Below are 15,460 nucleotides of genomic sequence, written 5' to 3'. Positions count from 1 at the left end.
TGTAGAAAACAATGCTGGCTGTCTACATGGTTCCGGACAAAACTGAGACTGTACCTTCTCTGGCCTGTAAGCCATGCACTCCTTGGCCTGTGGTCTCTTCTCCTCTTCCCATGCCAGATTATGGTGATTGGTCCCTGCTGGACAGTATATACTCTTTTCAGCTCAGAGTGGAGTCCTTGTGCATCTGTTCAGCCCCAAGAAACATGGCTAGTATGAGGATCAACCTGAAAGTACGAGAACTCACAGATCCTTTCACCTACAGGAGTTGGATCACTTAAGACCTGGTGGGTTCTTGTTCTTGCTGAAAAACATAATTCAGGGACAGACTGTTTTACACAGCTAGGTTTGTTACAAGCAAAAGTGAAAGGAGGGGCTGGGAAGGTGGCTCAGTGGTAGAGCGCTTGCCTTGCATGACTGAAGCCCTGGGTTCAATTCCTCAGCACCACATAAGCAAAAAGAAAACAGCTGGAAGTGGCGCTGTGGCTCAAGTGGTAGAGTGCTAGCCTTGAGCTGAAGAGCTGAGGGACAGCACCCAGGCCCAGAGTTCAGGCCCCACGACCGGACCCAAAAAAAAAAAGTGAAAGGAAACAGCAAAGAAAACAAGCAGCCAAATGTTCTGATCTTTCAGGGCCTAAGCACCCTTACTAGCCTTAGGAGCTGTTTAACTGGCATGTTAATTTATGTACTTCATTGTGGAGTATTCTAAGTAATGGGAAGACTTTTCCTAGAAGGAGTGGCTAAGGAGATTACCTCACAAGGGCAAAATGGTGATTTGCAAGGGTGTGTATGCATAATCCCACAACTTTAATTAGTGCTAGTAAAGTCTTCTTGCAGAAATGAAACAGAACCACAGAGTGGGAGATTCACAGAACTGCCAAAGTGTCAATGGGGTGTTGAATCAGGAGGTGAGAAGAATTGAGGACTTGTGTGGGGGCACCAAAAGCTCTCATCATCCCTTTTGGAGCGACTGCTACTCAACTCGTATTCCTCTGCCCAAGACACCCTTAGTCTCACTCTGATGCTATCCTTCTGTTCTTTCTGCTGCAGGAAAGGGCCTTGCACCTGCCCCGGTGACACGGAGGCCCAGCTTCGAAGGTACAGGTGAAGCCTATCCACCCTATCACCCGTTGGGCAGCTCCGCCTACGAGGGTCCAGGCTTTGGCACCGAGGGCCCCACTGCACTGGAGGATGTGCCACGGCCCTACATGGATTTCCTCTATTCTGGGGTCAGCCCCCATGGGGTGCATGGCCACCAGCACCCTCCCAAAAACTATGGTGCAGGAGTGGAGGCTGGGGGAACGCACTTTCCCTCCTCAGGTGCAGCCCTGCCACTGCCAGGTGCTCACTACAGCCGCCCACACATCCTGGTGCCAGCTGAGCCCCTGGGCTATGGTGTGCAGCGCAGTCCCTCCTTCCAGAGCAAGACGCCACCAGAGCCAGGAGGCTACTCTGGCCTGGCTGCCAAGGGTCAAGGGGGCCCACCAGGCCCTGGCCTGGCTTTCTCAGCCCCAACCACAGGGCTGTATGCTCAACACATACACCACAAGCAGGCTGGGACCCACCAACTGCATGTGATGGGGTCCCGAGGCCAGGGGTTTGCTGGTGACAGCCCCACCCAGAGCCTGCTTGCCTCCTCCAGAAACAGTCTCAACATGGACCTGTATGAGCTGGGTGGTGCCCCTGTGCAGCAGTGGCCAGGTGCCACGCTGGCCCGCCGTGACTCCCTGCAGAAGCCTGGCCTGGAGGCACCACGCCAGCACATGGCCTTCCGGTCCAGTGGCCCAGGACCCAGCAGGACCAACTCCTTCAATAGCCAGCAACCTCGGGCCGGTGTGACAGGCCAGCCTGAACCCTCCCTGCCCGCCCCCAACACTGTCACGGCCGTGACAGCCGCACACATTCTGCACCCTGTGAAGAGTGTGCGGGTGCTGAGACCTGAGCCACAGACAGCTGTGGGGCCCTCACACCCCGCCTGGGTGCCTGCCCCTGCCGCTGCCCCTGCCCCTGAGGGGCTAGACAGCAAGGAAGAACATAGCCTGGGCCTGGGCAATACCAGTACTCACCCCCTGGATGTGGAGTATGGGGGCCCAGACCTCAGGTGCCCACCACCACCCTACCCCAAGCACCTGTTGCTGCACAGCAAGTCTGAGCAGTATGACCTAGGCCTGGACAGCCTGTGTGCTGGTATGGAGCAGAGCCTTCGCGCAGAGCCCGCCGGCAAGGGCGGCAAGAGCCACAAGAGCGCAAAGGGGGACAAAGGCAGCAAGGACAAAAAGCAGATCCAGACCTCCCCGGTGCCTGTGCGCAAAGACAAAAAGCAGATCCAGACCTCCCCAGTGCCTGTGCGCAAAGACGGCAGAGACGAGGAGAAGAGGGAGTCTCGCACCAAGAGCTATTCCCCATCTGCCTTTAAGTTCTTCATGGAACAACATGTGGAAAATGTTATAAAGACCTACCAGCAGAAGGTGAACCGCAGGCTGCAGCTGGAGCAAGAAATGAGCAAAGTAATTTCTGTCTTCATTTTTAGCGTGCGCTCTCTCTCTCTCTGTCTCTCTGTCTCTCTCTCTGTCTCTCTCTCTCTCCCTCTCCCTCCCTCCCTCTCTCCCTCTCCTCTTGTTGGTAACAGGATTCTCTGGAAGTCCTACTCAATTCTGTTACATTTCTTTATCACAAACCCATCTCAGGGTAATAGTCGTGTGTGTGTGTGTGTGTGTGTGTGTGTGTGTGTGTGTGTGTGTGTGTGTGTGTGTGTGTGTGTGTGTGTGTGTGTGTGTGTGTGTGTGTGTGTGTGTGTGTTTCAGTCCATGTGTCACTTCTGGAGCTTGAACTTGGGCCTCCTGTTCTCACTTTTTGTTTTTTTCTTTTTTCTTTCAGTCATGGGGCTTTAACTCAGGGCTTGAGCACTGTCCCTGAGCTCTTCAGCTCAAGGGTAGTACTCTACCACTTGAACCATAGCACAACTTCTGGTTTTCTGGTGGTTAATTGGAGATAAGAGTCTCACGAACTTTCCTGCTGGGGCTGGGCTGGCTTTGAACCGTAATCCTCAGATCTCAGCCTCCTGAGTAGCTAGGATTACAGACATGAGCCACCAGTGCCCAGCTCACTTGGGATTTTTTTTTATATATATATATATTTTTGGGTCCAGTAGTGAGGCCTGAACTCTGGGCCTGGGCGCTGTCCCTCAGCTCTTCAGCTCAAGGCTAGCGCTCTACCACTTGAGCCACAGCGCCACTTCCGGCTTTTTTCTTTTTGCTTATGTGGTGCTGAGGAATCAAACCCAGGGCCTCGAGCATGCAAGGCAAGTGCTCTGCCACTGAGCCACCTTCCCAGCCCTCACTTGGGATTTTTGCTTAAGGCTGTTGTACTACCACTTGAGCTATAACCTCCACTCCTTGCTGGATTTTTTTGTTGTTGCCAGCCTAGGGCTGGCTTCTGTCATCCTCAGATCTCAGCTCTCTGAGTAGTTAGGATTACAGCTGTGAGCCACCAGCACCTGGCTTCATAGTCTTATTGTGGATCAGTGACTCAGAAAAGTCACAAATGTGGTGGCTTCCTTTTCTCCTTCCCTTCCTGCTGACCTTGGGGAATCTGTGATAGCTGTGTATAATGTGGCTAATAGGTAAACTGGCAAGTTGATTTTTATGTCATTTTCCTCATTCTTGAAGAAGCTATGTGAAGGATGACTTACCACTGAATGAATAAAACCAAAGTTCCAGGTTTATAAATTGAAACTGAGATTTTTAAAGAAGAATATATCTAGTAGTGATCCATTGATACATCCTATAAGTAATTTGTAAGTAATATTTTAAACATACCAAGTAATTGACACTATGAAATGCTAGGCAGAGGTATTTATTGAAATAATAAGATAATGTAGCAGTAAATATGAGTTACACAGAACCAATCATTCCAGACTCTGAAAGTCAAGTTTGTGTTCTTTCTATTGTCCCATTCATTGCTTTATGTTTTCTCTTCCCCATCTTCTCTGAGCTGGTGATTACTCGAGGAGTTCCAGGAATGGTATCATCCCTTTCCCCTTATCTTTTAACTAGTAGAGAGTTTCCTTCATTTTTAGAGTTGAAAGTCACCTACAGAAGAATTGTTTTTGTCTGCTCTTCCTTTGGGTTACAAATTTTTATTTCTATATGGATAAAAGAATAATACTAATTATTATTGTTCTGCCTGTAGTGTAGTAGGACCATTCTTCTGTAGCATGCTCTTGGTTCCAGGGCTTTCCCTGCCCCAATCCCTTGTTGCCACTGGGCTCGCTAAGGTGACTCTCCTGACTCATTTTCCTTGTGTGTAGGCTGGACTCTGTGAGGCTGAACAGGAACAGATGAGGAAGATCCTCTACCAAAAGGAGTCTAATTACAACAGGCTGAAGAGGGCCAAGATGGACAAGTCCATGTTTGTGAAAATCAAAACCCTGGGGATCGGTGCCTTTGGAGAAGTGTGCCTTGCCTGCAAGGTAGACACGCATGCCTTGTATGCCATGAAGACCCTGAGGAAGAAAGATGTCCTAAATCGGAATCAGGTGGCCCATGTCAAGGCTGAGAGGGACATCCTGGCTGAGGCAGACAATGAGTGGGTAGTCAAACTCTACTACTCCTTCCAAGACAAAGATAGCCTGTACTTTGTGATGGACTATATCCCTGGGGGGGACATGATGAGCCTGCTGATCCGGATGGAAGTCTTCCCTGAGCACCTGGCCCGCTTCTACATCGCAGAGTTGACTTTAGCCATTGAGAGTGTCCACAAGATGGGCTTCATCCACCGAGACATCAAGCCTGACAATATTTTGATTGACTTGGATGGTCACATCAAACTGACAGATTTTGGCCTCTGCACTGGATTTAGGTGGACTCATAATTCAAAATACTACCAGAAAGGTACTGTCCTGGGTGTGCTGTGGGCATCTCCACATCCATCTGGAGATCAACATTCTGGGGCAATTGGTCCCATCCGGGTGGCTCCTAATCATTGCAAAGTTACCTCTCACTCCATTTTATAATTTGATGTAACATCCTTTTCTCCCTGAAGGAATAGTGTAATTTATGTGAGTTGGTGGGGAAGGGGAGGCTGGGGGTATTTTTTGTGGCTGTGTTTTTGGGTTTTTGTTTGTTTGTTTTTACGGCAGTAGCCTTTAGTTGCTACGTTTTAAGATCATAGGAACTTTGTGAAGAAACATCACTTTTCTATTATTTAAAAGAAGCTTTGAAAAACAAGCGTATGGTCTAAGGGGGTAGCTCAGTGTCAGAGCACTTGCCTAGCATGGACATGGTCCTGGGCATAAAAAGGACAAGGAAAAGCCTCACTGCTCCTCTTACAGCTGACCTGATTCTAATGTATCGTTAGCTTCATTTCCTATGGTTCTATTTCCAAAGACTAAAACCAGCTGCTGCTTACCTTATTTATGATTGGAGTACCTGAATTAATCACTTTTAATATTTAACTCAAAACTAACCTTCATTTCACTGAGCCCATTTTTGAAGTCTTCTTTAGTTTTTCTATGCTCATTATGTCTTACTGGACAGGTGCCATTAGTGTGAAAAGTGAGCAGAGTGGCATGCCCTCATCCTTCCAGGCTTGCTTTTATTATTATATTATTTTTTATTTATTTATTTTTTTTAATTTTTAATCCATGCTGGGACTTGAACTCGAGGCCTGAGTGGTCTTCCTGAGCTTTTTTGGCTTAAGGTTACCTATCTACCACTTGAACCACACAGCTCCACTTCTGGCTTTTTTGCTGATTAATTGGAGATAGGAGTTTCACAGACTTTGTTACCTAGGCTGGCTTTGAACCATGATTACAACATGTGCCACCGAAGTTCAGTTCCTTTCCAGCCTTTCTTACCATGCTTGATTGCCTGCTTACTACAGTGTTCTTTGCTATTACTACTTCGGGCCACTGGCATTGCCCTTAGCTTGTACAAGTCTCAATCAGGAACCACAGATATCCTTGTGGAACAGTTTGGGGAGGATTCTTTGTCCTAATGTGTTAGTAGCTGATTGAAATTACTTGTTAAAACTTAATTGCATTAAACTATGGATTTGTCACATTGGCTCATAAGATTCACATTACTTTCTGTTCTTTTACCATCCCTCATTCCTTGGCAAAGGGAGCCACATCAGACAGGACAGCATGGAGCCTGGTGACCTCTGGGACAATGTGTCTAACTGCCGATGTGGGGACAGGCTGAAGACTCTAGAACAGAGAGCACAGAAACAGCACCAGAGGTGCCTGGCACATTCCCTGGTTGGGACTCCAAATTACATCGCGCCAGAGGTGCTTCTGCGAAAAGGTACACTAAGGGGTTGCTTGTCACAAGCTCACAGCTAGCCATTGACTTGAGTTGATTTTCCTTTCCAGCCCTGAGGGGCCGGATAACTTTTATGAGGTCTCTCTTTCCTTTAGGTTTCCAAGACTAAATATTTCCAATGTATATTTGTGCCCAGGGAAGCTTTTCTTGCTTCATGCACTATTAGGCCAGTGTCCGCTTGTCCCCTCCCTCTGGCTGTGATGAGTGTAGCGTCTGGGCTTTCTACCTTAAGATCCAGAGGAAGTGGCTCTGAAACTGAATTTTCCAGAACACGTGATGGAAACAGTTCTGGGACTACTACTTGATCTGCCAAACCCCATCCCTGGGCTTCAGCCTCACACTTTCTGTCCTATATTCCTGACCAGGTAATTCTGTGTCTAGCACAAAAACACTGTTTTTCTCTCATTTTTCTGCTAGCCCCAAACTACTGACAAATCTTACCACACTACCTTTGTAGTGAGCATAAAGTCACTAATACTCAGCAGAAATTGTCTCCTGGATGGATTTGTCTGTTTGGTCAAACACAGCATTGGTTTCAGAAAATGAGGAATCCCTACACATATGGGCCTATATGGCCCATAACAACTGGTGGGCTGCTGGCTTGCTTCTATGTAGTGCTAATTCAGGTAACAGGCAGTCTCTCCCTCCACATGCATTGTTGGATGTTGTTGGGGCCAGCCAGACCTGTTCCGATTGAGGATTTTTCTGTTTGGTGCGGAGATTCCAGGCAGGAGGTAACTAGGAGCCACTCAGCCACAGTTAGTGAGTACTAACCTGGTGCCCAGGAAAGGAGCTCTGGACTGTGTTATTCTTGAGTCTCAATGGCAAAACAAATGGGTAAAGGAGAGAATCCAGAGATCCAGCAGGCCATCCGAGGGGCTGACCTCTCATAAATTTAGTTCCCAATAACAAGGACCACATGGCAACAAGACTAGCTCCTCTTGACTAGGAGAAACAATGGAGCTCTGAAGGAAAACTACGAGATAATCAAAAGTTAAATGAACCTTCCCACCTCAGTGTGGCCCTGAGTACCTACCCCAGACAGGGATTTGTTGTGGGGAAACGCTTGGCTCTGCTAGAGCCACATATACAGGAAAGGCATTTGGAGTTACAGTGCATTGTCCAGTCATCTTTGCCAGAGTGGCCCTTCTCTTCATATCTTCAGCTCCATCCAAAAATGCCTTAAAGGTCCCCAGGAAACCCTCTTAATGATGGCTTTATCCAACTATTCTCAGGTCATGGCACTTTGTGGTTTTTGATTTCTACTATTTTCATTTGTGCCTCTGTTTATGTGATCAGTTGGTAACAAGTATTGTTGTTAAAGATTACGGTGATCTCTTAAAATTAAAAAAGTGGTTTCTTATTATGAAAGCATCCCAAATATATCACATACTGCTGACTGGAAGTAAGCAAGTACCATGTGGCTGGTACCATGTGGCTAGCACACTGGCATGAGGCCTCCAGCTGCTTTCTGAGTCCCTGCAAGGACTCTGTCTTCTTTCATGAGCACCAGTACTACCTGAGTATGCTTCCTTGCTTCCCTGAAGTCCATATGCTCAGGATCTGACAGAAGTCATCTTGACGGGGAGTCTGCGCTGCACTGGGACTGATTGAATGCTATCTTTCAGGGTACACGCAGCTCTGTGACTGGTGGAGCGTTGGTGTGATTCTCTTTGAGATGCTGGTGGGGCAGCCGCCCTTTTTGGCACCTACCCCGACAGAAACCCAGCTGAAGGTAAGTGGGAAGGGATGTGCACCTGCTTATGAGCGCTATACTTTCTGATGCTTCTGAAATCCTCAATCACTATCTGACTTCTTATTGGTTATAATGGAATTTTTTGTTTGTTTTGTTTTAAAGCAGCCTCTGATGTAGCCCCAGCTGGTCTTGAACTCTCAATGTTTTTTTTTTTTTGGGAGGGGTGGGGGGGGGCTTATTTTTGATACTAAACTCAGAGCCTAGGTACTGTCTCTTAGCTTTCTTGATCTATTCTACTGCCTTGTGACTTTAGCCACAGCTCTACTTCCAGCTTTTTTGGTAGTTAGTTTATTGGACATAAAAGTCTCAGGGAAGCTGGGTGCCAGTGGCTTACTCCTGTAATCCTAGTTACTCAGCAGGCTGATCTGAGAGAATTGTGGTTCAAAGCCATCCTGGGCAGAAAAGTCCATGAGACTTGATTTCCAGGTAAACAACCAGAAAACTGGAAGTGGCTGTGTGGCTCAAGTGGTAGAGCACTTGCCTTGAGCTGAAGAGCTCAGGGACAGTGCCCCAGTCGCAGAGTTCAAGCCCCACAACTGACAAAAAAAAAAAAAAAGCCTCAGGGACTTTCCTGCTTGGCTGTCTTTGAACCTTGATCCTCAGATCTCAGCCTCTTGGGTAACTAGGATTACAGGCATGAGTCACCAGTGCCCACCTTCCATTTATTTGTTTGGTTGTTTTTTACCAGTCCTGGGTCTTGAACTGAGGGTCTGCACACTGTCTCTGAGCTGCTTTTGCTCAAGGCTAGCACTCTACTACTTGAGCCACAAGTACCACGTCCGGTTTTTTCTGTGTATGTGGTACTGAGGAATCAAACCCCTGGCTTCTTGCAATCTAGTAAGCCCTTTACCACTAAGCCACATTCCCAGCCCCTACATTCACAATGTTGATTCACCGTTTCCACACTCTTAATTCCAGTTTTTAAATCTCAGAAACTTTGTACCCATTAAATAATAGTCCCCCTTTCTCCCTACCTCCCCCCTCCCTTCCTCACCTCTGTTTTATTTTGTGTCTCTGAATGTGACTACTTAACACATATATATGGAAATGAACATTATTTGTCCTTATTTCATTTGGCATGTCACCTCCAAGGCTCATTGTGCTTTAGAATGTTGGAGTTTCCTTCCTCTTGGAGGCTGAATTAGAATCCTTTGTTTGTACCATATGTTGTTTATACACTCATCCAGCAATGAACCTCTGGGTGTTTCTACCTCTTAGCTGTTGTGAAAAGCGCTGCCATGAACATGACTATGCAAGTATTTCCTTTGGATATATAGGCAGAGGTGGGATTGCTGGCTCTGTAGTCATTCCACGTTTAACTTTTAGAGGAACTGCCAACTGTTTAACAGCTGTACCAGTTTACAATTTCACCAGTAAAGTACACAGCTTCTGACTGATTCTCATTCTTTCTGCCAACCCTTAAAGACCTCACTCCTCCTATGTTTTTAATTCTGGCCATTTTAGTGGGTGTATACCTCCATTCTTCTCTCTGAAGTTACTTTTTTTAAGAAACATTTTTAAAATTTTATTGTCAAGGTGATGTACAGAAGGATTACAGTTACGTAAGTAAGGTAGTAAGTACATTTCTTTTGGAACTTGTTACTCCCTCCCTCATTTTTCTCCCACTTACCCCCACCCCTATCTCCCTCCCCAAAGTTACCGTCTATTGTCCAAAAGTCCCCAGTGACTATTTTGGCCCAGTAAATATTGAGTGACTACAGTAGAAAACAATTGCCATTGCTAAAGAAAACTACTTATAGGCTAGAGATGTGGCTTAGTGGTAAAGTGTTTGCCTATGCACAAAGCCCTGGGTTTCTTTTCCTCAGTACCACATACACAGAAAAAGCCAGAAGTGGCTCTGTGCCTCAAATGGTAGAGTGCTAGCCTTGAGCAAAAGAAGCTCAGGGACAGTGCCCAGGCCCTGAGTTCAAGCCCCAGGGCTAGGGAAAAAAAATACTATTTATTGAGATGAATTCCAGGAAATGGAAACATTGTTGGGTTTTTTTGGTTTTTTTTTTCTTTTGTATTTTTAGCGGAGTGGGGAGAAGGGAGGTGCAGAATTGAGGGAGGAAAGATGAGCAAATGAATTCATGGTATTAAGTATGAATGAACTATACAATTTGTGGGAGAGATGAGAGGGGAAACTAAAGGAAGGGGTGACATCCAAACATAATTATACTCATTAGCTGACTTGAAAGAGCCTCATAGACTTTCCTGCCTGGGCTGACTTCAAACCTCAATCCTCACATCTTAGCCTCCTGAGTAACTAGGATTACAAGTATGAGCAACTGGTGCCCAGTGACACAGTATTTTTTTTTTTTTTTGACACAGTATTTTTTATAGAAGAAAATCAGTGTCTTCTGAGCTGAAAATGACAAGCCATCTTCTAAAACCACACTGACTTATTGCTGCTTGGACCAACAATTGCTTCCTCTGTGTCTTTTTTTTTTTTTTCTGACACTAGATGCTTTAAAAGGCACAGCATCTGGCTCAAGTGGTAGAGCGCTAGCCTTGAGCTGAAGAGCTGAGGGACAGTGCCCAGGCCCAGAGTTCAGGCCCCATGACCAGACCCAAAAATAAATAAATAAATAAATAAATAAATAAATGGCACAGCATCATATACTATCAAAAAAACACACTTTAGCTTACCATTAATTTATTTTATTTTTCCTTTTTGCCTATACTCGAGCTTAAACTCGGGGCCTCTGGGTACTGGTACTCTTAACATTTGACTTACCAAAGCCGGGCGCTGGTGGCTCACGCCTGTAATACTAGCTACTCAGGAGGCTGAGATCTGAGGATCGAGGTTCAAAGCCAGCCCGGGCAGGAGAGACCGTGAGACTCCTATCTCCAATAAACCACCAGAAAACCGGAAGTGGCGCTGTAGCTCAAGTGGTAGAGTGCTCGCCTTGAGCTGAAGAGCTGAGGGACAGCACCCAGGCCCAGAGTTCAAGCCCCACGACCGACAAAAAAAAAAAAAAAAAACATTTGACTTACCATTCCTACCTTTAGCCCTTTGCAAAAAGTTATCTTTGAAGATAACAGTCTCAAGAACTTCCCTGCCCATCCTCAGATCTAAGACTCCTGAGTAGCTCCAATTACAGGTGAGCCACTGATGCCCAGCTCTCAGCTCACCCTTGAAATGTGAGGAGAAAGCCTTTGGTTCTGTTGTCTCTTCAGGTGATAAACTGGGAGAACACGCTCCACATTCCAGCCCAGGTGAAGCTGAGCCCTGAGGCCAGGGACCTCATCACCAAACTGTGCTGCTCAGCTGACTGCCGTCTGGGGAGGGATGGCGCAGATGACCTGAAGGCCCACCCATTCTTCAGCACCATTGACTTCTCCAGCGACATCCGCAAGCAGCCAGCCCCCTATGTCCCCACCGTCAGTCACCCCATGGACACATCCAATTTTGACCCAGTCGATGACGAGAGCCTTGAGAATGAGGCCAGCGAAGGTAGTGCCAAGGCCTGGGACACGCTCACCTCCCCCCACAACAAGCACCCAGAGCATGCGTTCTATGAGTTCACTTTCCGGAGATTCTTTGATGACAATGGCTACCCCTTTAGACGTCCCAAGCCTTCGGGGGCAGAGGTTTTGCAGGCTGAGAACTTGGATTTAGAAAATTCTGATCTAGTGGATCAGAGTGAAAGCTGCCAGCCTGTGTATGTGTAGGTGACCCAGGGCCACCTGGTTTTGTCAGAGGTTGGGCTTACAGCCTGGTGGCTCTTATTTTAAATTAGTCCGTTGATTACGTCACTTGAAATTCTGGTCTTCGTTAAGGAAACCCAAAAACCAAGAAAAACTTTTTTTTTTTTTTAAGGGACTCAAGTCTAGTTGATCTTTATTTCTAGATTCTGGTTGATGGCCAGCAGGGAGTGCCACCATGCCTTTGAATTGGCTTTTGAAGACCTTCTCTCACTGCATTAAAACATTTTAAAAAATTAGCATAAGTTAGAGCACTTATTTTGTTGATATCCATTTTTTTCTTAACTAAATTATAAGGATTAACTTTGACAAATCATGCTGCTGTTATTTTCTACATTTGTATTTTGTCCAATAGCACTTATTCACATTTAGGAAAACACATGAAAAGTGAAGAACATGTGGTAAGAAATCTCTGTGCAATAATGTTTTAAAAAAATAACACTCTGCTCAGATTTCACGGAGACTGTTTCTGTTTTGTATATTTCTCACATTTTAAAATTGTGATATAATGTTAAAAAGCTGCTTTTTTTTGCTTTTTTGCATATTATATAGTATATTAGGAAGTGTGAGCAAAGAGATGATATGTTTGTGAGTTCAGATGTTTGGTGTGTGGAAAGTACTGCATGAGCAGAGGTTTTTCTATTATAAAATTACCGTATCTTGCCATTCACAGCAGGTCCTGTGAATATGTATGTACCAAGTGTTTTTAAATGAGGTATTCTAGACCACAGTTAATGTATTGTGTGGGTGACTTCTTTGCCATGATTGTATCCCTTATTGTTTTGTTAAAGAAATGCAGATGTGTAAATGAGAAGTGATTTTTGTTTTAAAATGTATGTGTCTTTGGGTATGATTGGTTTCTTGCAGGGGTTGGTAAACATCAACATTTGTCATGTACTAAACCTACATATGTCAAAAGGGATGAATTCAGCTATGCCAAGATATTGTGGTTAATCATGGATCTTCTGTCTTTTTCTCTGACTAGCATGCTCTCATTCTTGTATTGTTGGTGTGTGGAATTCCGTGTCTAAGATCCTACTACTATTTAATTATCCCTAATGGACTGCTCCACAATAAGGTTAGATGGATGTTATTCTTCCATTGGTCTTAGACAGCTGAGACTTTAACATGAAATTAAGTAATCTCACAGTTCTTTCTCTTTCTTTCTCTCTTCTTCTCTTTCTCTCTTTCTTCCTTCCTTTCTTTCCCTTCCTTCCCTTCCTTCCTTCCTTCCCTTCCTTCCCTTCCTTCCTTCCTTCCTTCCTTCCTTCCTTCCTTCTTTTTCTCTCTCCTTTCTTTCTTTTTTCTTTTCTTTCTTTCTCTCTCTCTCTCTTTCTTTCTTTCTTCCTTTCTTTTTTTCTTTCTTGTAGTGTGCTCTGAAGTGTCAAATCTCAACCTGGTTAAAACAATACACTTTCTTAACTTTTGTTTGAAAAAAAATCTGCAAAGTAACATTGGAATAAAAAAACAAGCCATACGTATTTTCTTAGACATGTAGTTGTATATATAACTATATAGATAAACACAAAATATTCCTTATTTCAATTAGTATGGTTCTTATTTAAAGTGATGTGAATTAATGAAAAGTTGGATTTTTTTGCTTTTTATAAGATCTGATGCATCTTATTTTTCATTATATTATTCCACATTATTTTTCCTTGAAATTCTTAGCATAATATATCTATTACTTAGTATGTATCTAGGCAGCAACACATAGAAGTTTATCAGTGTCTAAGAACAATTCCTGTGTACTGGTTTACATTTGTATGAATGGCATATCCTGAAGACTGCTGTGCTTGTGTCGTGACTTACAGTATTTCACTATTTTATAGGAATTCCTTTGTTGTCATTTACAGCGCTCTGACATACTTTCATGTGGTAGGTTCTTTCTCAGGAACTCAATTTAACTATTATTTATTGATATATCATTGCCTTTTAAAAGCTTCTACTGGCACAATTTATTATTAAAATTTTGAATCCAAGCCTCTTAGTTGGTGTCATTTTATTGTTGTACATGTAACAATGTTGTCTTGCAGGACACAGTAACTCCCATACCTTCTTGGGCATCACATGTAGCTACATGTTTTTTGTGTGTGTTTATGTGTGTGTGTGGTTTTTTGTCTCCCTCCTCCCTCCCTCCCCCCCCCCCCCCCCCCAGTCCCAGTCCCAGGTTTTGAACTCAGGGCCTGAGCTTTTTGCCCAAGGCTAGTACTCTACCACTTGAACCACACCTCCACTCAAGGCTAGCACTCTATGACTTGAACCATACCTCTACTTCTGGCTTTTTTGTAGTTAACTGGAGATAAGAGTTTCACAGACTTTCCTGCCTAGGTTAGCTTCAAACCTGGACTTTGTAGGTGTGAGCCACTGGCATCAGCTCTTCTTTCGGCTTCTCCTCTTATGTTTTTTTGTCAGTTATGGGGCTTGAACTCAGGGATTGGGCACTGTCCCTGTGCTCTTTTTGTTCAAGGCTAGCACTTTTTTTTTCCAAGTATTTCTTTATTGAGATTAGGTGACTACATAAATTTTACAATACCGTGACAGAGTTATACTTAGCTAAAGTCACAAACACCTTTTAATCTTTCCAATGATAGTCATCATTATCTTAATCTACATAGTTTATGAACTCTATGACCTTTAACAATAAAATGATTTCTTTCAAATCTGTTGATACGTGTATTTCTTTTTTTTTTTTTTTTTTGCCAGTCATGGGGCCTGAACTCTGGGCCTGGGTGCTGTCCCTCAGCTCTTCAGCTCAAGGCTAGTGCTATACCACTGGAGCCACAGCACCACTTCTGGCTTTTTCTACTTACGTGGTGCTGAGGAATCGAACCCAGGGCCTTGTGCAAGTGAGGCAAGCGCTCTACCACTGAGCCACCTTCCCAGCCCCTGTTCCTTCTTCTTATCTCATTCCCTCCCTCCCATCACTGCCCTTGAGTTGCTTAGTTCACTTACATCAATGTCCAGTGCAGCTGATGTAGACATTCTTTTTTTTTATAAACGTATTTTTTTATTGTGAAAATACTATACCAGAGGGGTTACAATTACATGGGCAAGATAATGAGTACATTTCTTATCAAGCATTGTAAGGCTAGCACTCTTATTGTTTTCAACCATAGCTCCACTTCAGGGTCTCATGGACTTTCCTGCACTGTGGCTGTCTTTGAATACTGGTCCTCAGAACTCAGCCTCCTAAGTAACTAGGATTACAGGCATGAGCCATTGGGTGCCTGCCTCTTCTTCCTCCTCCCCCTCCTCTTCCCTCCTCCCTTCTTCCTCTTCCCTTCTTCCTCCTTCCTTTCTTCTTTAACAAGGTCTTCCTGTGTATTCCTGGTTAGCCTTGAATTTTTTTTTTTGTACTCTACCACTTGAGCCACAGCTCTACTTCTGTGTTCTTGGTGATTAATTAGAGATGAGTCTTATGGACCGGGCTGGCTTTGAACCACAATCCTCGAATCTGAGACTCCTGATTGGGATTACGGTTGTGAGCCACAACCCAGCATTCTACATAATTTTTTTTTTTTTTTGGGTCCAGTCATGGGGCCTGAACTCTGGGCCTGGGCGCTGTCCCTCAGTTCTTCAGCTCAGGGCTAGTGCTCTACCACTTGCCATAGCACCACTTCTGGCTTTTTTTTTCTGCTTATGTGGTGCTGAGGAATCAAACCCAGGGCCTCAT

At 44.8% G+C, this 15,460-nt stretch overlaps 1 protein-coding gene across 1 annotated transcript in view; it reads left to right on the top strand.

Moving 5' to 3' along the window:
* Nucleotides 1-12,567, top strand: part of Lats2 (large tumor suppressor kinase 2) — an 83,199-nt gene extending 70,632 nt beyond the window's left edge. The window contains exons 4-8 of the mRNA XM_042685585.1: nucleotides 1,048-2,504; nucleotides 4,307-4,889; nucleotides 6,120-6,302; nucleotides 7,949-8,055; nucleotides 11,257-12,567. Of these exons, the coding sequence (XP_042541519.1) occupies nucleotides 1,048-2,504; nucleotides 4,307-4,889; nucleotides 6,120-6,302; nucleotides 7,949-8,055; nucleotides 11,257-11,751 (2,825 nt within the window). The 3' untranslated portion in view covers nucleotides 11,752-12,567. The remainder of the gene's footprint in view (nucleotides 1-1,047; nucleotides 2,505-4,306; nucleotides 4,890-6,119; nucleotides 6,303-7,948; nucleotides 8,056-11,256) is intronic.
* The last annotated feature ends 2,893 nt before the right edge of the window (nucleotides 12,568-15,460 follow it).

This window comes from Dipodomys spectabilis, unplaced genomic scaffold (assembly GCF_019054845.1).
Source record: "Dipodomys spectabilis isolate Male_0828 unplaced genomic scaffold, ASM1905484v1 ptg000095l, whole genome shotgun sequence".
Lineage (NCBI taxonomy): Eukaryota > Metazoa > Chordata > Mammalia > Rodentia > Heteromyidae > Dipodomys > Dipodomys spectabilis.
This window is presented reverse-complemented; position numbering and strand designations above follow the sequence as displayed.